Raw genomic sequence first — 21,849 nt, 5'->3', positions numbered from 1 at the left:
TTTTCAGTGGGATGTGTAGATGAGGCTTAGCCCTGATGTGCTGGGGTTGCCTGGAGAAGAAGGTTGGAGAGCATCTGAGAGTAGACTGCTAGTTACTCAGCTGTAACAAAATATTGCTTTGAATTTTTCTAGTTTTATGCCAGGAGTGTGGGTTTTCTTTTCCAAGGATTATTATAATTCAGTGTTTACAGATTGGGGAAAAAAAAATCTTGAATTTAATGTTCTGCAGAACACAAACACCATTCTGTTTCAGAACTGGACAAAAGAAACGAAATTGAATTTTGTTCTAGGCCAAACTCCCTGCTTCATCTCTTGTTCTAAGGCTATGTTATGTAATTTTAGCTCATATAGAAGTTTTCATGGTGTCATTACTACGGGGGCAATTCTCACACTTAGTTTCATGCTGTGTCCAATCTGCGAAATTTTCAAGTATTAGAAAGAAAACTTCAGGTTTTCTTACTGGTGGTAAAGAATGGCCCACCCTTGGTCATCAGTTTCTGAAGCAACCTGTTCCAGTCTGTTGTTCAGTCAGTTGATTGTAATTAATAAAAACTTTACAGATTCATTGGTTACTACAGCTTGAGCTAAAGGTATTAATGTAATTGTCTCACTTTTAAAATGGTATTAGCTTTATGTCTTGGAAGAAATGACTAACTGTCTGATATCAGTTGTCAAATATACAGGCCTTTCTGCTCCTACGGAAAGAAGATATTAATATGTGGAAGCCTGAGCTTCTGCCAAATGAAGCTAAATTGTCATGTAAATACATAATAACTTGCATGTTTGCTCCAGTGGAAATGCCATACAGTTTTGTGGCATTCTGCCATCAGCTGAAATGGAGACACTGCTATACGGCTGATTGAATTAGTTGTGTGGAGATAAGCAGTGACACCCACTAACAAAGCCTTGCATACCCCTGCTTTCCTACCATTTTTATTCCAGCATTTGGTGGACAACTGAATAAAAACAGAAGACAGTTCTTGCAAAGTAGCATAGAAATACTGTGCTAAATAACCAGGCATAAATGAAAGTACTCTATTGCCAGCCTTTTTTCTCTTAACTGATGTGGATTTGTTAAGATTGAAATGCTTTCATAAAGAAGATGCTGGTAAAAATCCAGCTTCATGTGGAAAAAATAATGTTGGAAGCACTTTGAGGAAATCTGACTCACTACTTTGCTTGTGTTTTGAAATAGATGTTTAGTGTAATGGGGCCTAATAAATGCCTAAATTCATAACTCTTGTTTTCCCTACTCTCTTTAAGAATTTCTTCTTTCCTTTTTCTTTTTTTTTTTTTTTGTTTTCATATTTTCTGCTTAAGTTCTCTTTTGAATAAACATGACATATTTTTGCCTTTTAATCAGGTTTATGTACTGGACTGAATGGGGCGGTAAGCCGAAGATCGACAGAGCTGGTATGGATGGAAGTGAGCGGACTACTTTGGTACCAAATGTGGGACGTGCTAACGGCCTAACTATTGATTATGCTAAAAGACGACTGTACTGGACTGACCTCGATACCAACCTAATAGAGTCATCCAACATGCTGGGTGAGCCCCAGAGCCCTGGGCTGTGTGACGGGGATAGTGGCATTCTTTCGCAGTTTCTTAAGGCAGATTATTGCTTCGATAATGCAAAAATACGTATCTTAAGACAAAAATAGAATTTTCCGAACTCACACCTTTAATATTTGCTTCTATACTTGATGTTTATGCAACAGAGCACTCAGTGAGGCCTCAATTTTCTTGTATGCAATATAGTTGCTCACAAAGTTAAAATTATACAAGCTATGCATGTTTTTAGTTATATGTAGGACAAAGTTGTCAACTTTTAGTGTTTTGGACAGTCTTGTTTTGCTGCTCTGAAGAATGTTGGCAAATACATAGCAAACACTTCATTGTCTGTAGAAAGGTAGAGAGAAAGCCAAGATAACAGCTTATTGGATGCTTTTCCCTGTGTAATTTTTTTTTTTTTTTTTTTTCCTTAGGGTTCAGGCATTCTTCCAATATGCTGAGTGCTATGGAGCTTTCCCTGGCCAGTACTGGTCACCAGGGAAGTTCTCTTTTACACTAGAGTCTGCATGAGTGTTTTATAAATGGTCCTTACAGATAAATGGAGGTGCAGTATGTTATTCTGTCAGTGTCCCAAAGGTGGTGTATGGGGGTCCTGGGCCCTCTAAGGTTGGCTCAATATCATATTTTTAACATCTCTACAGCAACAGGAGTAGAATGCCTTGTTGTATGCCATGTTAGTCAGATTAGCATTGTCACTAGCCAATATTTAGCAGGCTGAAAGAGTTCATCTACTTTAAACTTCACACTTGCAATAATAGGACAAAGTTAGAAAAAGATAAAAACAGCAAAATGCATTACTAGGAATCATATGTAACAGAAAAGTATTTCTTCAACTTCTCCTGTGTTTCAGTGTGCTATTGAGGCTGACTCAATACTCCACTGTATCCCTTAGAAGCAATACGTAGAATTAGAATTTTGTCTTTCCTATCCCTGTGGCTATTGATGGCAGGATGCATTACAGCATGTTTCTTCTCTGTGCAACAGGAAATGACTTCTCTCTTGTTAATCTCCTACTCATTTTCTGTGAGTAGACACCAGGGCACCACATGGTAATAAAGCTTTGCATGGTTGAAATCGGTCCCCTTCTCCTCAGTCTTCCTCCCAAAACATGCTCTTTAAGGTCTCTTAACCTTTCTGAGGTAGACACAGTTAACTGGTTCTTGTCTTGAGTTTTCCACTGGTCCTTCCTCTTATGACGTTGTAGAGACAGATTAGTTTAACTTAATTTTTCTCATAATACAATGTAGAATCATCTTCAATTCTGTCTCTGTAAGCAGTGGGCAAAGACTCGAACATAGTGCCAGAGATGACAGCCTGGGAATTCAGTGTCAAGATCCTGCATCTCCTTCAGAGAGATACTGTTTAATCTAAGGAGAAGGCAAAGGACAGGATCTTTCTGATAACCTGTTTTGAAAATTATCAGGTTTTTTTCTTTAGTTAAGTATGTTCTGTTCCGTGAATCACAAGCAGGGTTGTTGGCATGTTTCTATAATAGAAAAAGGGCCCTTAGGCTTTAGGGTGGTGTTTTGAATATGGCACATCATTTTATAATTATAAAATAGTAACTTTAAAGCAAGTATATTTTAACATTTCTATGTCGGGGACACGTCCAACAGCCTCCCCAAATAATTCTGCTTTTTCTCTCCCTTCGTTTTTGGAAACAGGCCTTGACCGTGAGATTATCGCTGATGATTTGCCTCACCCATTTGGCTTGACTCAATATCAGGATTACATTTATTGGACAGACTGGAGCCGGCGCAGCATTGAACGAGCCAATAAGACCAGTGGCCAGAACCGAACTATCATCCAAGGACACTTGGATTATGTTATGGACATTTTGGTCTTCCATTCCTCTAGGCAGGCAGGCTGGAATGAATGTGCCTCTAGCAATGGTCACTGCTCTCATCTGTGTTTAGCCGTACCTGTTGGTGGTTTTGTGTGTGGATGCCCAGCTCACTATTCCTTGAACTCTGACAACAGGACTTGCAGTGGTAAGCCATGATGTGTGAAAATAAACTTCAGAAGCAGAGATCCTTAGTAATGGATACAAGCATTTTATGGGGGAAAAGAAGAGGAGTTTTATTTTTTACAGGTTTGCTTTGCTGATAGTCAAGTTATAACAAGTTTCTCTTCTAGATACCAAATATGTGTTTGAAATCTTTATATTGTCCTAGCATCCCTTCCCCTATATAAAGCAGGATATGTGACCAAATAAAGATGGCAATAAAAATACATATTTTAAAGTATAAGCTTCTAATAGTAAAATCCTATCAACCTTTAAGCGAAGGTACGGTATTAAAAGTAAAAAAATGTTTCAACAGGCCAGTACTGCAGTAAAATATGAAAAAACGGATCTATTGAATCTTTTCCCTGACTCTTTGAGCTAAAGCTGCATAAGTAGGAATGCTGGAAATACTTTTCGTTTTGTGTCTGTCCACACTTCTTAAACACTTGTTTTCTTATTTATTTTTAATCTCACCTGACATAAAGGATATTGGGTAGTTTTGTGTATATTCTGGACTTCTCGTGGCCTTTAGGTGGGTCAGGATTTATTTGCTGTCTGATGAGCTGCTGAAGTAGGCTGTGCTTCAGAGCTACACTCATAGCCTCGAAAGTGTGTGCTCTGCAGCAAGGAGAGACTTGGCTCTGCTGCCTCCGCAGCACTTTGCATTTCTGATCTCAGTGCAGCCAGGCCCCACTTTTCTTCATTGCTGTGTAGAATATGAACCACAAGGCCCCTCAGGCTGTGTGTAATTAGTTTCTAACCAAATAATTTATCCATCTTGCAATAACTGGCTGCCAGTGAAGCACTCATAATTTTGGCATCCACGCTRGATGCTGATTTGCACTGGTGTCATTCAGATTAGTCAGTGGGTTAAGAGATGCATGGTACAGAGAGACGGATTGTATCTTGTCTACATTATGCATGAGTAGAGAGCTCCAAATGTTGGTTTTAAGACCAAAAGCAAGGTTGCTTGTTCTGCAAATGCTACCTCATGGAATTTTTTGAAAATCATGCCCTTTGGAAAAGTCTGCTTTATCTCAGCTGTGTGCTCTGTACTGCTCCTCCTCTTTATTACAAGGGATGTGTGCATGACAGCTGGATCTTTGTATTTTAACATTCTCTCTCCTTTCTGCAAGTTAGAAGCAAAGTTGATACCATTCTGGTAAAATTCTGGAGGAATCTGACTTCCAGTGGAGAATAAGTAGCAAAATGATAAAAGATCATGTTTTCTTTTGAAAATGTTCTTGGTAACAAAGGAACAAGAAAAATACAGGAAATACGTTGCAAAGAAATTGGACCGTTTYCCCTTGTGCAGTTTAGAGTCTTTTAGGAGCCATTAATCATTTTCTTTGTGCCATATTCCAACCTGGTAACTTTCCAGACTCTCATCTGTACATAACTGGAGACTTAAGCTTCTCTGCTTATGATTTAATTTTTCTCTTGGCCACTATAATTGGAGCATGAATAGTCTTAACTTTCTCTTGCCTACTTTACCTGATTATGTATCAGAGGCCAGTTCCTTCCTTTCTGGATCACACTGCTCATGTTTGTATAGATTGTTTTAATTATGGGAAGGACACAGGACTCTGGCTAGCTCTGGTGTCCTTTCAGACCCACCATGTGTTGTGAAGTTTGAATGCAGTGTTCTTCCGGAGATGTGCTCGCTGCACTCAGTTTGCCTTCCAAAAACATAGTGCAAGTATGTGACTGTTGGGAGGGAAGGTGATAAAAACTGGGAGGTGACTTCCAAAATCAGTGCTGTTTTGGAGATACGGGGATTCAAAGGAGGAATTTTGCAGTTATCTGTTCAAATACCAAAATCTGCAGTTATCTATTCCAAGTTGGAAGCCAGTGGCTTCCAAGACAGTGACAGACTGTCTTCAGGGGGAAAAGAAGAAAGGATGTTAGATGCTTATGCCAGTGTGTTTGGCTGTATTATTTGTTTTATCCTCAGCTTATTTTTCTTTGCATTTCTCTCTCAGCTGCTTGATAAGAATACTGATTTTTTCTGAATTTACTGTTTTGCTATATGTATTCAGTATAAACTTTGGTTTGCTTTTATTGTACTTTCTCCTACAGTTAAGACCTAAATAGAAAAAGGCTTAAGTTACTGGAGACATGCTTGGAGGAGAAATACAGGTTTTCCAGAAAGCAAAAATAACTTGTAACTAGGTCTGATTTTTATAGGACATTAGGATTGAGTGTTTGTTGCCAAGGAAACCCCCCCCACACACCCTTTTCTTTTCCAGCAGCCAGAATAAGCATTCAAAGGGTATGCCTAAAATAACAAAGAATGATGATGTTCTCTGGAAGGCTCTTGCTCCGTCTCCTCCCAAGGTGCTGCCTTACCTGTGTTTTACAGGCTGGATTGAATGAGAGCAATATCCCACTGCTAACCTCTCCAGACTTGAGCTATAGAAAATTGATTATACAAATGTCAAGGAGGCTGCAAACTGCATTTCTGGCTACTGGATCTTGTGCTGTCTTGTACAGCAGTGGTTCCAGGTAGACCATTACTGAAAAAAATGCTGTAAAAAGGGGAAATACTTTCACTGCCTCATCTGATTTCTGACCCAGTTATGTAATACAGGGAATTTTTTTTTTTAACAAGGCATTAAGTGTACTTGCCTTGTGCACTAACAGTAAAATAATACTGGTAAGTTACAACTGAATGAGATGGAGAAGTCTTTTTTTTTTTTTTTTTTTTTTTTTTTTTTTTTTTTTTTTTTTTTTTGCTGTTTGACAGTACTTATAAGAAAAAAATTATTCATCCAGGAAATTTTTAGGGGGCATCTGGAAAACTGGAGCAGAGCATGGGATTTTTTTTTCTGCTTGCAGGGTAGCATTCCCAGCTGAGTGCCTAGAAATATTTAGGATAAATCTGAGAAGATTGAATAGCTTTTTCTCCAAAAACCCAGCCTGTACTCACTTAAAACATTTTCCTAGTTGTCATTTCATTCTGGTGTAGGTGGAAAGAGAGTTTGTAGGAAAAGAACTGGACCACCCTAATGGCCATCTCTGTCCCTGTGAGCTGCAAATAAGAAACCAGTGCTGACTTTTGCTCCGCTTTCTTTCCACACTCCGCAAGTGGAGTGTGTTTAGCAAGGTAATTTTGACAGAAGTCTTCACATTCGTTAGTCCTGGGATGCTTGAAATTACCTTTGGCAGTAACATCCACATTTGAACATTTATAATAAATAAAAAAGGTCATTCGAAAGGCTTTCCAAACTGAAAAGAGGATTGTTTTATGTTTTGGGTTTTTTCAGCAAAGGAAGAGGGAGGAAGGGAATGAAATATTAGGTACTGTCTGGTTTTATGGAGTCATGGTCGTTCTTGAACGTATGAATACCCAACATTTTTGCGGTGTTAACTTTCCTTCTTCTCTCTCTTTTTATCTTTCCGTTCTTTTTTTTTAACCCATCAAGCTCCTACAACCTTTCTACTGTTCAGTCAGAAGAATGCAATTAACCGCATGGTGATAGACGAGCAACAGAGTCCAGATATTATACTCCCTATCCACAGCCTCAGGAATGTTCGAGCCATTGATTATGACCCCCTCGATAAACAACTGTACTGGATTGATTCTCGACAGAATATCATCCGCAAGGCACAAGAAGATGGCAGCCAGGTATGCTGCGGGTGACAGAGTTATTAAAAGACGAGGGCAGCTTGCTTTATACCCAGCACTGAATGGATTGTACTTAAAAAAAAAAAAAAAAAAAAAAAAGTATGGATTTCCTGATTTTCCTGCAGATTAGAAGCTGCCAATTGCCAGAACAAATGGCAAATGGGAGTTTCTGGAATAGTAACCCTCAAACAGTAACTTAGGAGATGCTGCAGGAAAATAACATTGAAAATCAAGTCCTACTTAAAGATACTGTTGTCTGTTGTCTGCAGTACTTTACTTACTCAGTGTTGTCTGTTGGCCAGGGGTTGCTGGAAACCCCCATATAAGAGAAGTGAAACAAGGAGTGGAAGATTCTTGGGAGAAATTAAGTGTATCAGAGGTTGAAAGAGCATTTGCGAATGAGCAGAGTGCAGGAACATTGACACAGACATGAGGAGCCTAGGGCTCCGTGAGCATCTAAACTCTGTCTAAAGCCTATGAGGTTCTAGTGGGGATGAGAAGAAAAATGTTGTCAACTATAGAGGCACTGGATACAGAAGTTGAAATTAGTGACATGTAAGAGACAGGTTCAGAAAAAAGTCTTTAACTGGTGAAATTTTATTTATTTATTAACTTTTTCTGATTCTATAGAAAAAGTAGAGTGAGGTAGAAGGCAAAAGGGAATACAGGTTTAGTGAGGTTAAATGTGTGCAATGAGTGCTTATTCCTTTTCCACCTTTAAAATCAGTCTTTCCTTCCTGTATTTTTTTGAAAGGAAGGAGGAGCAGGAAACTAAGATAGACAACACAGGTAGTATGCTCAACTGTGTGATGCTGGATCCTGCTGGAATGTCCTTCAGTCTTGATTCTTAATATAGCAATGGTTTTAGTTTTGGAATATCTGAAAATTTAACACCCAAAACTAGCTGAAGACACCATTTTTGCCAGCTTCAGCAGAATAAAGAAATGCAGGATTTCAGGCACACCCTTTCTTACAGATGACAAGCCAGAAAAAGTTAGGCAGACTTTCCAATGAAAGGTTTAATATGAGAGATGAGGGGGTAGGAAGATGGGGGCTGCACATCTCAAAAGCATCAGATTTTCCAAAAAGATTAATCTCAGCTGTGTTTTGTAAATTATAAATTTTCTTTAGATTTTTGGAAAGTTTAGGAAAGGACATCTGTTATGTTAATTCAGTTAGGTTCACCTTTTGCTACAGAGAGACTATGCAGTGTTTTTCTGATAAAAAAAGAATATGTGAACTCCAGAGGTCTGGACCAGTAAAAGAGAAGAACTTTTGAGCAGAAATGTGTTAGCTGGAAATGTTATAAAGTCACAGGCTTATATTGGTGTCCTTACTGTCTGTTGGCAGAGTTTCCTTCCCATTTATGATTCATCCATATATTATATCCCTCAAGTGATATATGATATATGATAATGATGATGCAGAGGAGTGAGGCAGGATTTCAAGTCCTGTCTGGCCTTACTTTGCCTGTGTTTTTATCTTTTCTAATGTTCAGCTTCAGCTTTGGGAATTATTGGTGATATGAATTTGTCTGTTATAGAGAGCTAAGTGTTCTGGGTTTGGAACCATCTGAACTGAACTTAGGATTGTCAGGAAACCAAAGATAATGAAGCTGAACCTGAATCTTCAACATACAGACTATTTTGACTATTGGTAAAACTTGCAAAATCTTGTAAACTGCAACCAACTTGCGTGATCTTCATTACCACAAACCATCAGGACATTACCACTAACCATCAGACTGTATCTAATCATGGTCTCAAGGGACAACTGGACCTGGCTGTCTCCTGCTTTAGGGTAGTATTTTGGAGGCTTCCCTTTCCTGTACAGTAGTTTGATCTGGAGCATCCATAGGAAATAAAATTGCTTACGTTAGATGAGATTTAATGCTTTTTTGGGGGGTGTTTTTCATCCTTTTAGAGCTTTACTGTTGTGACAAGTCCAGTTCCCAACCAGAACCTAGATATGCAGCCCTACGACCTGAGCATTGATATCTACAGCCGCTATATCTATTGGACCTGCGAAGCCACTAATGTGATCAATGTGACACGCCTGGATGGGAGATCTGTGGGAGTGGTGCTCAAAGGAGATCAAGATAGGCCCAGGGCCATTGTGGTGAATCCAGAGAAGGGGTATGTAGCTGAAATAGAGTGATGTGGGGGAAAGCCAGGCTGAAGATCTTGTGAATTGAATTGTCATCTTGTTGCTGATTGGTTTCTTTTCAGAGAGTAAAAGTATCTCTGACATTTGTTAAGCTGTCTTGGTCACACTGCAAAAATGTGGAAGTATCTAATAAACTTTTATTTTCCTTTTCCAGATACATGTATTTCACCAACCTACAGGAAAGATCTCCCAAAATTGAGAGAGCAGCATTGGATGGAACTGAACGAGAGGTGCTTTTTTTCAGTGGTTTGAGCAAGCCCATAGCCTTAGCTATTGACAGCCAGCTTGGCAAATTGTTTTGGGCTGATTCAGACCTACGGAGAATTGAAAGCAGTGACCTTTCAGGTAGAATAGCGCTTTAATTCAGTGATTTGTTTCTATGATGTGGGTGTTGGGGAATGCAAGGAAAGGTGTCTCCTTTGCCTTCCTACTATAAAYAGCCTGTGGTTCTAATCACTCCTTAAATTCCCAGCTAGGGAATGTGCATGATTCATGCAGCATACCTTTTCAGTTTCATACCTCTGTCTATTATTTGCATTATTAATTGCTACACATGCTATTTACTTTGATTTCTTATTTCAATACCTTTGTGTGGTTTCCCAAAGTCAGTTCACGAATAAATTTCTGCAGTTTTGGAAAGGGGAAGAGAGAAGGGTTGTTTTTAAAGGCATTGGTTTTGTTGCAGTAAACTTTCAATCAGAGGAAAATATTCTCTCTTAGTGGAAAAATCTTTTCTGTAGAGTTAAAACAATAGATGTGCAGGTTACTTACGTATCTGCCATTTAGGGTGAAATAATATGACAAGGATATAGCAGATCTAACATCTCACTGTTCTCAAAAGGCAAAACTCCTGTTCCAGAAGTACCAGAACTGGGACAAAAAATGAGGAAAAATCATGCAGGTAGAGTAAGTGAGACTGAGATTTCTCTCATTCACTCACTGGATCCAGCAGGTTGCTGGATCAGATCGGCTGTCCCGTGTAGCTTCAGCAGTAATTTGCTGTGATAGTAGTTGGGCTGGATGTTGCTGCAGGAAGTGATAGAACGTTCTGAGCAAACACTTGCCTGTCTGCGTTTTGTATTATTGGGTACACAGCCCTCTTGACAGTGCTGCAAGTGAAGGGCAATGACAGAATTTCTCCTTCCTGTACAGGTAAGAGTTGTACATGTCCTTGTACTTCAGCAGTGTTATTCTGCTCTCTCTCAGAGGCATACATTTACATGCATAAGGACATACAGTGCTATCTGGGAGCATATGTGAAAATTTAGGAAGAATCTGATAGTTCATAGTAACATGTTTTACTGATGGTATGATGCCTTCATTTGAAGTAGCAGCATGTAATCCCTTTGATACCAGCGCGCTTTTCAGACTTCTGTTAGTTAACCTGCAAGAATAAGCTTTTGGAGTGGAAAACGTTCTTTCATTTTTCCTAGGTGATTGTAACTAAGGCTCAGCAAGATAGTAATTTTCTTCAGTGACAYGCTTGACATGTCACTGGAAGATTCAGGATCCCTAATGAACTGTGACCTCCTGACTCTTTGCTCTTTTAAAACAAAGGATTTACGCATTTTTGAATTGTTTTGAAAAACAATGGTGGGATGCTCTGGACTGTCCCACATCCAAGATCTGCATGAGTTGACTGAAGGGCAGCAGAGTACCATATATACCGTGTTTCTCTTTTGCATCTGTTGTTGGAAAAAAAAAAAAAAAAAACAGCAGAGGAGGAGATAGGTGTGAATTCTAACTCGGTCATTTTTAATGATTTTACTTTAAAAAGAATATAGCTGTTGGATCTCATGTGTTGTGTAGTAAAAGCTCACCATTCTTTCCATGAAAATGAAGAAAAAATCTTTCCAAAACCTTTCTTGCTTTTTGGCTTTTGCACTGCAAATAGATTGCTGTAATTACCACGATAAATTACTAACTGTTGAGATGCATTCCTGTGCTTAGGAATGCTGATTAATAGGCTCTTTTCACTGGCAAGGTAATTTTTCTGCATTTTAGCTTCTTGAAAACATGCACTGTCTCTTATTTCTGGCCTGTGTAGATGCTACTACCCATAAAGAGAAGGAGAGGTAAATGACTTCGGTATGATGCAGTCATTCTCTTCCTCCTTGTTATTCAGGCCTGCAGTTAGGACATAGTTATGCTGCCCAAATGTGAGATCCTATTGAAGCTAACCAGATTCTTTTCATGATTAAAGGACTGTTTATGAAAAGATGACTGAAATTAGCTCCTTACCATGGAAAATATTTGGAAATTAGTTTTTCTATTCCAGAATAATTAGTGTGATTTAGAAATATCTAATGGGTTTGGAATTAATCGTTTTTATTTGGAAACAGAATGTGCTATGTGTTTTTTTTTTTTTTTTTTTTGGTTTGTAAAAGGTATTTCTGAAAAGAGAATGGCGATGTCAGTGGACAAAGTTCCACTCAATCACATTTCCCTTTCATGTGCAATTCCCAGTAAAATGGACTAGCACCCTGATCAGCTTCAGATTTTATTGTTAGTTTGTGGAAAGAGTAATTTCAGTGTCTTGGTTTAGTCAGAAATAGTCAGCTACACTTTGTCATAAATATTAAAATAAAGATGAAGTTATTAAAGGAGTAAAAATTTTAAGCATCTGAGCTTTATGGGGAATACTGCAAAGTGCTATGCTGATTGATATGGGCATGGCAGAGCAGGGCATGTATAGATTCCATTTGGGTAGGTCAAGTTCTTAGTTTAAACTATATCCCTTCCTCTTATGTCATCTTTACATATCCTCCTACTCCCTTCTTAGATTTTCTTCTCAAAATGCAGGTAGCTGTTTCTTTCATTTTCTCTGTAAGGTTAATCATGTTCACTGGAGTTGAAAGACCATTGCAGCCATTTAGTTTGACTTACATCATTCAGTCTTAATTTCTACATCATTCTGTGTATAGCTTCCTTGCGAATCCATCAACATCTTCTCTGAATCTGATTGTTGTTGTTGTTGCAAATCAGTGGGTAGGAGCTCAGTCTAGCTGATAATTTAAGTTTGAATTTTTATGTTCTGCTTTAGATGCCACTAAATGTGGCAGTAACCTTCCTTGCTAAATGTTGGGAAGGTTACTTCAGTTCTGAGCTGTTTATATATTTCACGTACAGGAGCTAAATAAATTTTTCATAGCTGAATTTGTTTATAAATCATAATCACTGGCATACTGTTGATTAAAGTTCTCAACAAGCCAGAAACTGATTTTGCTTTTAATCAAAATGGAAGATAGAACCTGCTCAAATTGTAAAATGATAAAATAGATGCATCTTTCTGTCCCATAACAGTATCATGTATGGGTATGTAGAGATATGGTATAATATTTTTGTGATGTTCAGTTGTACTAGTACCTTTTACTGGACGAAATATAACAACTCCTTGGAGATTTTATTGTGGATGGACATATGTAAAGCTGTTGCTGCTATAGTAAAAGTAAAAGTAAGCAAAGCATGGATCCCAGATATCTGAAATACCAGGACTTGTATGTAAATTTTCAGGCTGTGGCCTAATTTTAGACTTTGTGACATTTCAGCATTTCAAAATTGGAGCAGAATCCTTATGTTTGTAACAGATTCTGAACATAAAATCAGTCAAACTTAATCGAATATTTGGCTGTTAGGACCTTTTTATATTAGGACCTTTTTATGTAAAATAAAACATGGGTAAAACTCCACTTTTGTGGTCTTAGGTTTTGAATCACGTTTTATTTTTGTATATGAATTATGAACCCTTCACTATCTTTGGACAATCTGTAGTGATATCTCTAGAATGTAGAGAGACTAACTTTTTTTGTGTATGTGCAGGTTAATTGTGAAATCTGGCAATAGTTTTTGACTATATTTTATGATAGTTAATCTATCATAAAAGTCAGCAAGTATTCTTAGAGATGTAAGAGTAAGTTCTCTTTGCTGATACTTTTGATTGCTAAAGGAACTAAGGAAAATAAATCTTCATTAGGAAGAAAGGAGTGTTCCCAGTTTAACATGAAAAACCAGTGAAGTGAATGCAGTTGAAATAAAAGAATACAGGAAGTCAAGTGTTTACCTTAGTCTGAGTTTTACTCATGTGAAGGGTACTCACTTCTTTGTCTCCTTTAGGACTTTATCCTGTATTGGTTAACTCAAACTAATAATACATCTTATTATTTCCCATTGTATGCCAAGACAAAGTGATTGATTTCTCCAAAAAAAGACAGAAGAATGAAAAGAAATACTGATTACCATCATATTGATAAAAGACCTGATAGTCTTATGACAGTTGATACCTCCAGTCCAGATGCTTCTAAAATACAATAAATGTATTTGGAGCACAAAAACCATTCTCTTGATTAAAGTAGGAAAAAAAAATGGTCACATGGCTGTGAAATCTTAATTCTTATATAAGAGGACCCAGGATTGCTTCTGCTTTTGCACTAGGCTACTAATACAAAAGCAGTAAAAAGTATAGTAGAAAGTAGTGTAGAAAACRTTTGTGTTAGTATCTAGCTGAGTTAAAACTTTTTCTTCCTCAGGTGCTAACCGAATTGTTCTGGAAGACTCTAATATCTTGCAGCCTGTGGGACTAACTGTATTTGAAAACTGGCTGTATTGGATTGACAGGCAACAGCAGATGATTGAAAAGATTGATATGACTGGTCGTGAAGGACGTACAAAGGTCCAGGCTCGTATTGCACAACTCAGTGACATTCACGCTGTTAAAGAGCTCAACATTCAGGAATACAGTAAGTACAATACCCATCTGCATGAGAGAGCAGTGCCTGCTAGAGGCAGGGAGCAGCCAAAGAGAGAGGAAGACTGTTGTTCTTCACCACTGATTGCCATCAGCACAGGTTCAAGGGGCCAGCAGTTAGCATCATTTTGTGTCTGTTGTGTTGCCTGAGGAGAATTAAATTTGTTTACTCAATGCAATTGACAATGGATAGGAAAGTTATAACAAACTCAGCGTCACATGCCCCCATTGGGGCCCCATGGGATTTGAGTGTGTATAGGCACAGTGGAAATGCCCGCTTGTCCCTGCTAGAGCATTTTCTCGATTATGCCTGTGGCACTGTAGAGATGTGAAGTAGCAAAGCAGCCACTAGTAGAGGTTTATTCTGCTTAGAAAAGCAGAGCTCAGGGCCTCTTACTAGCGGTAAAGGCTTCAAAAGACAGGCCACCCTGAAGGCAAAGTGTTACTGGCAAGTTGTATTAAAATTAAATGGCAAAAGAGCCACATTGCACTGCATGAAGGTAGTGGTAAACAACCATTTGGGTTGAACAAGTCTACACTTTTAAAAGTGTTCTCTGCACCAGGTATAGCTTCTCTCTCTCTCTCTCTCTCTCTCTCTCTCTCTCTCTCTCTCTCTGTGTGTGTGTGTGTGTGTGTGTGTGTGTGTGTGTGTGTGTTCATTGAGATGATTGGGAGCTGGATATTTAAAATAGCAGAGCTTCAGTCATCTTGGAAGAAATACGCCTGGTTAGCAGGCTATGGTGCATGCCTTGGAGAAATATGTAGAAAAATGTCTGRGGATATTTAATTAAAGCATCAGTGCAGACTACTACTAGTTTTGTTTGCTATTAGTCTCAGTAAACCTGTCAGGAGTTCCAAAAGTAGTATGTTGTCCTTATTAAACATTAAAATGAGGAGACATATTTATCTAGAGCATGTTAATTTGGGTTTTGGAGACAATGTGAAAGCTTCAGAATTTATAAATTAGAAAAGCTGACTTTTTCTAATGATCTTTGATAGTGAAAATGAAGTATAGAAGCAGAGGCATCTTTTTGATTGTTATTGCTGCTATTATTGCTGTAGAACCAATTCTACTGCACCTAAGAAGCTAACACTGAGTTTGTTTACTGTTTTAGAAGACCACATGGCACAAATCTCTGTTTCAGATCACAGATAATTATTGATGTGGGTGAAGGAAAAAATACGCTCTCTTTCAGAGCTGCTTCTAGCAATCACTGTCCCCAGTGGGAAGGGAGTCATGAAAGGGAGTCCTGTGAGCCCAAAGCAATCTCTGAAAGGTCTGAAAAGATGTAGGGTTTCTTGTCAGTGAGCTTATGAAGTTTACTGAATGCATTTTGAAAAAGAAAAGAGGAAATGCAACCCCCCCACATTCTTATTTCCTTACTGCCAACATCAGACACATGGGATTGCAGTTGTGCTATTTGTCTTATTTTTAAAATCACAGGGCAGCATCCTTGTTCTCAAGACAATGGTGGTTGCTCACACATTTGCATTGTGAAAGGCGACGGCACCACACGCTGCTCATGCCCAGTCCACCTTGTTCTGCTGCAGGATGAGTTATCCTGTGGAGGTAAGTTCTTCCCAGTCTCTGCTKAAGTGAGCTCTTCACTTCTGATTAGGTCTTCATGTGAGCCATGTGCTCCCATCTTTAGGGACAGCTCCTAAGCAGAAAGCATGTGACAGTTTACCAGATGTTGTAACATGCTTTTACATGTTTATCTGTTTGACTCCTGCCGATCTAAGTCTGTAAGTACTGATAATGAATAAGAGATGAGGAAAATTTCAGTAGTTTAAGTAAGGAATTCCATTCACCCTTTCTACTTAAGAGCACTGAATTATTTCAGCTTGATTTTCTTTAATTGTAACATTTGTATTGCTGTTTGTATTACTCTTTATGTTCTCCTTTGCCAAATAGAGGTAAATTCTTGTGTTTGGGGATGTTCTACCATTTGCCTATTCTTTGTTTTCCTCCTCAAAATCACCCTGGGTTTCCTTTCTGAACTGCAATCCCAGAAGGAGTAATTAGAGAAGTGTAAGTTGCCTCCTCCATGGTGATGTGGTCACCCTGGCCTATGCCCTGATGGTTCTGAGGGTGCAGATGAAATGAAGGAGATGAGAGACACTTGGGTGTCTTTGCGCCACCAGGCTAAATGGGTTTATTATGCAATCTTCTTACCATCAAGGCAATGGGTGGTCTCAAAGTGGAACAAGAGCTAACATAATCCAGATATTTTCTCAGAGCAAGTTTAATACCAGGCCAAAAAGAGAGAGGAGGAATAGGGGATATGAGTTTAAAAAATAAGAATAACAAAAAGGGGAGGGAGCTGAGGGGGAATTCCACACTTGCTTACTACACGAGATTAACAGTTACTGTAGTAAATGTTAAATAACAGCTGACAGCTGTGTTGAGATAGTAGGACTTGACTAGATGGAGCAGGTTTTTTGTCATGTTAAAAGAATTCTGACTGAACAGAGTTTTTGAGGGCACATAACTAGACATTGAGTCACTGAACATCCATCTGCAGTGCATTACATCCTTCTAATGTTTTCTATACGATTATTGTTGAATATTAAAAAGAAATTGAGCCATTAGTTGTGTATGCAGTCATGCTGTGGGAAAGGGGGAGTAGCAGAAAAGCATGTTGACTTTAAATGACAGCCACTAAAGACCTATTGCAGCCTAAGAGAATGATGTTTCAGGACTGAAATGAAGAGGGGGTAGAAGAGTTGTGCTTTGAGCGTACACATTTCTATGTTCCATTATTCTTTGCTCACTGAGAGCCCATTGCCATGAGCCTGCATCAGTCACATGAGGCTCAAGAATGGCTCCAATGACCGCAGAGGGCATGGGGGGTGCCAGTTACTTTGTGACGTGGCACATCTGTCAGGCAGCCGAGCTCTTCTTGTCCTTACCTGTCATGATCTACTGTTCACCTTGATTTTTTTATTTCTGTCTGTCTGCTTGATTTTTAAAGAACCACCAACATGCTCCCCTCAGCAGTTCACCTGTTTCACAGGTGAGATTGACTGCATCCCCGTGGCCTGGCGCTGTGATGGGTTCACTGAATGCGAAGACCACAGCGATGAGAAAAACTGCCCTGTGTGCTCAGAAGCCCAGTTCCAGTGTGAAAGCGGACAGTGCATTGATAGTGCCCTCCGGTGCAATGGAGAAGCAAACTGCCAGGACAACTCAGATGAGAAGAACTGTGAAGGTACAGAGGAGCTTTCAAAGTATGATGAGAGTAGAGCTGGCCAGAGAAGATTATGGTAGATACTGAAGTAATTGCTGAGTGTAGGATTCAGAAGGATTTGAGGTTGAGTGTTTTGTCACTGGTCCATTGAATGGGAATTAATTTCACTGTTCCATACTGGTATTTCTCCACCTGTAAAATTGAGATAATGCTGAACTCCTGCACAGTGGCTGAAGTTCTATTTTGTGAAAAGTAGCATTATAAGTTTTGTTAAGTTTTTAAACTGTAAAAACCTGCCAACTCTGGAGTGAATTACAAAGCAGAGCAAATCCTTGTCATAGTTGTTTGAATATCTTATATTGAATGCAGGTCCTGGGGTTATTTTATCATACCTGAATAAAATAAAGTTATGTGAAAGTGAGAGTGAGAGACAGATGAGATTATTGAAGACCTCTTTCTTCTGTAGATCTCAGCAAGAGAGAGTGTTCGAGCCATAGTTACGGAGAGAAGTGCCCTTGCCAGTACACTGAGAATTATATTCTTTAATTTTGGAAAGATCGAGCTATACTGATAGAGCCTGAACTACCTCATCATTAAATTAAGTGAAACATTAGCAAACTTTTCCTTCTTTTCCTTATTGCACAAGTAGTGGGGAGCTGTAGGGATCCCTCTTCTCCTTCATCCTTTCAGTACATTTTCTTTCTTTGAAGAGACTGTCTAAGGGTCTAAATTGAGGTCAAATTTCTTCCCAAAAGATGTGTTCCAGCTCAAACGAAAACATACAAGCTGGTGCAGAAATCCCTTTGTGATAAACAGGGATCATTAGCCAGATGGAATGCTGACATCTGAAAATGTTGTGCAAGGTAGATTCCCAGTTGCCATCCAGTGACCAGAGATACCAGAACAGTGGCTGTTTATCACCTTTAAAGTGGTCCTGTTATTCAGAGCATTCAAGTTGGTTACAGATCACAAAAGCCTTTAATTTTAACTTCTTAATTCAACTGAAGTCAGAAGTAATTTCTGGATTTACATGAAACAAGTGGCAAAAATATGTGTAGACAGCAGCAGCCAGCACCTTGCCTGCAGCACCTTTTTTCTCAAAGTAGTAGTTATTTAGTGATTGTATTGGCAAAGCTCCAGTTTTCTCTTCTGTCTTTCATTTCAATTTTAAAACCTAATATCAAGTGAAATATGTTGTTCCATGATCAAGGAGTTTCCTGGTTTATACAAGGGAATTGTACAAGGGCATTGAGAAATCACATTTATCTTTCTTAAACAATTTTATGTTCATAACTTGGCAGATTTATTTTTAATAACTATTCTCTTTTACTACAATAAATGTTTAGAGCTGGGGTTTCTTATAATAATTCAATTTAAAAAATTTTTGGAACAAGCGCCTGTGATCTCAGTGACCTTTTGCTTCTGATTTATTCTAGCCAAGGTAACTTTATCTGGTAATATCCTTATTGTAGATAGGGTTCCAACCGCAATATCTTCTCCAGAACTTTGGATCACATTTTTGCATGCTTGGCATGAGGGACCCTTATGTGCCACTGCCTGCTTCAAGAAATGAAGCTAGCAGCAGACTGAACTCTCCAAGATATTCCTGTTTATATGCCTTGGTGACTTGTTTTCTTAATCATTTTAAAGAGTAGAAATCTTTGATACTGAGTCTTGGTGTGGGGGGTATTTCTCTCTCCAGTGCTTTGTTTAACCGATCAGTTCCGCTGTGCCAGTGGGCAGTGCATTGGGAAAAGCAAGAAATGTGATCACAACCTGGACTGCAGTGACAGCTCAGATGAGCAAGGATGCTGTAAGTGTGAAATCTGAGACTAGTGACTTGACTGCAGTATTTCAAATTTGTTTGTTTCTTTCTCAGTGAGTTAGATTTTACTCTACCAACTGGGCCAAACTATTTGGTCCCAAAATGGATGTTCATGTTCTTACCTGCTATCATGCATCTAAAATACAAGGCAGTGGACTGTTAATAGGAAAAATATCTAGTACTCTTAATGAGTCATCTCAGAAGCAGAGCATGTTTTTAATTTTTCCACTTACATTTTTAAACACTTAAAGGTTTATTTTACTATGATCTATTTGTATGCTGAGATGGCACAGTGTTAAGAATTTTTTTAGCAGCATGAGGCTTTCATACAACTGCTTTGCTTCATGATTTTCTCACCCGGAGAATTAATAGCAGGTGCTTTTAGAATCAGAGGAGCACACAGTTTACAGAATAAACCTTCTAAAAAATTCCTGCATCTTGAAAAGATGTAATTTTGAGTTTGATTTATGATTTGTAACATATGGTATCTCCTACATTGAAATCTCCAGGGTTCTGCAAGGAAACCACTGCCTTTAAAATTCCAGCTTTAAAGTTCATTTTCACTGTTCATACTTTAACAGAAATTGTAAATGGGATATCTCTTCTAATGTCAGAGATCCACATACCGTAGATGACATACACTTAAACTAACACAACTTAAATATGCAAAGCTGGAGCTGAACGCCTGATTTTAAGGAGTAATGGGAGATGCTCTCTTTTGCTATGAAGTTGTTAGGAGGTATTATCATGGACCTCTATAGATATCTTTGTTTTAGCTTGCATGGTTTTTGTTTATGTAACAGAGGATGGAAAATTAGCCCACCTGAAGTAAGACTTCAGTTATCACTGTCTTTCTTCCACTGTGATCAGAAGTCTGTTTATTTCTCCCTGTAGACTGTGACAGGATGGTTAAAGTGTGGATTTAATGTTCAGGAAAAAGGAAATGTGTTGGGTAAAAGACTTTCAGTAATGGGTAAGATGTAAAACACTGACTAGAACAGGAAAATATTTTAAAGCCTACTTTTCTTGTCACATTCATGAGGCACAGGCAGGGGGTTGTCAGCTACTCCCAGAAATGTCATTGCTTGAGATTGGTATTGTAGGGAAAGCCACCCATTTTGACTGGTGAATAATCATACAGGTTCCTCATACAGATAGCACCTCCAAGACTGATGCTCAAATACATCTGTAATCATCCGTGTGGGACTGAGGTAGAGCAGATTAGGTAGTTTTGTAAATACAAGAAGGCTCAAAATTGGTCACTGATGCTTCATCTCTACTATTCAATATAAGTGAATGTTGTAGTCTGAGTTATAAATCTCTAAATAGTTGAGAAAAGGGAGTGATGATCTGTTACACAGAGTGATTACCTAGGCGCTTATGTGATTTAGGTCAAATGTGAATAGTTGCTTTCTTTAATGACAAGGAGGAGCATAATCAGAGTCCCCATCACAGTGCCATCCCGTCATGGCCAAAGGTCCTGTTTATTCAGTTCAAAGGTTAGCCTTGCCAGTCAGCATGCATCAAGTTCAGGAAATGGTTCATCAGACTCCCTGCAGCAGCACATAGCCTGTTATATGTGATTTAAAATGCTCTGTGTATTTGTGGAGCTCTTCATGTCACAGGTGGTGCTCATGGCCTTTCAGAACCTTCAGACAGACCTGTCCCTGTGCCTATTTGTTCCTGCCACATATTAGTTTGAAAGCTGCCTACAGAAGTGGAGGCTTTCGTTTTTCCTCTATGGAAAGGTGTCACAAAAACTAATGTTGGTACATGAAATTGTTAGAATAGTCTCTACAATATGATTTTCCTTTTTCCTTTCAGACACGACAGAGGAGCCTGCACCACAGCCCAACAACACGATAGGCTCCATCATTGGTGTGATTCTTACTGTTTTTGTAGTTGGAGCAATGTACTTCATCTGCCAGAGAGTGCTGTGCCCACGCATGAAAGGTGATGGAGAAACCATGACCAATGATTATGTGGTGCACGGACCAGCCTCTGTGCCTCTTGGTTATGTGCCTCACCCAAGCTCTTTGTCAGGATCTCTTCCTGGTAAGCAAATGGCATGCATGTTCCTTATTCTTCCCTTTGGCACAAAGTAGTTGTAGCTCAGTGTTCTGTGTGTGCACACACAGTAAATATCTGTTTCAGAGGCATAATTCTTGACATCAAGTTTTTGAAAGACTAGAATGTGGAGGCTTGTAGCCATCCTTCATTGTAATCATCAACTGCTATTTCACTTGTAACCCATGGCATCTACAAGCCCATAGATACTTAGCTGAATCATAAGCTCAAGTAGATAAATGTACTATATAAGTTTTCTTCTTTTCTTACTAAAGAAGCCTCTTTTTGGTCTATAATAACAACAGCAAAGTGTCATGATAGCACAAAGTAAAGTAACACAAAAAGAGAAGATTTATATTCATGGGATTTTAAACARTGTAATTACTCTTCTCTGATTTGTAGCTGGGACTTGTATGCTTGTGGAACTTCTTCCAAAGTCTGTAATAATCAGCAACAGTTGTGGTCTCAGGTTATTTCATTCGATAATGTGTAATATTGCACTTAATTTATATACATTGCTTCTCTATATAGTGATTGAATATGTACTCTACACTGTGGCTTTGGATCCAGCAGGTGCCGGTTAGAACATACAGATTCTGTGTGGCCATTGTAGGGTTAAAATAATGCACCATATTTTTTGGCTTTCTGTAA

At 38.7% G+C, this 21,849-nt stretch overlaps 1 protein-coding gene across 3 annotated transcripts in view; it reads left to right on the top strand.

Moving 5' to 3' along the window:
* Positions 1 to 21,849, top strand: part of LRP6 (LDL receptor related protein 6) — a 127,668-nt gene that overhangs the window by 96,205 nt on the left and 9,614 nt on the right. For 2 of the 3 annotated variants that reach the window (XM_085305905.1, XM_085305908.1), the window contains exons 11-20: positions 1,364 to 1,548; positions 3,237 to 3,563; positions 7,003 to 7,205; positions 9,129 to 9,340; positions 9,526 to 9,716; positions 13,898 to 14,107; positions 15,560 to 15,685; positions 17,091 to 17,327; positions 19,009 to 19,119; positions 20,956 to 21,186. In XM_085305905.1, the coding sequence (XP_085162031.1) occupies positions 1,364 to 1,548; positions 3,237 to 3,563; positions 7,003 to 7,205; positions 9,129 to 9,340; positions 9,526 to 9,716; positions 13,898 to 14,107; positions 15,560 to 15,685; positions 17,091 to 17,327; positions 19,009 to 19,119; positions 20,956 to 21,186 (2,033 nt within the window). The remainder of the gene's footprint in view (positions 1 to 1,363; positions 1,549 to 3,236; positions 3,564 to 7,002; positions 7,206 to 9,128; positions 9,341 to 9,525; positions 9,717 to 13,897; positions 14,108 to 15,559; positions 15,686 to 17,090; positions 17,328 to 19,008; positions 19,120 to 20,955; positions 21,187 to 21,849) is intronic. The other variant, XM_085305907.1, reaches the window with a different exon arrangement.

This window comes from Rhea americana, unplaced genomic scaffold, assembly GCF_003343005.1.
Source record: "Rhea americana isolate MKP2758 unplaced genomic scaffold, rheAme1 scaffold_228, whole genome shotgun sequence".
Taxonomy (NCBI): domain Eukaryota; kingdom Metazoa; phylum Chordata; class Aves; order Rheiformes; family Rheidae; genus Rhea; species Rhea americana.
Note: the sequence above shows the minus strand (reverse complement) of the source record. Positions and strands in the feature narration are given on the sequence as shown.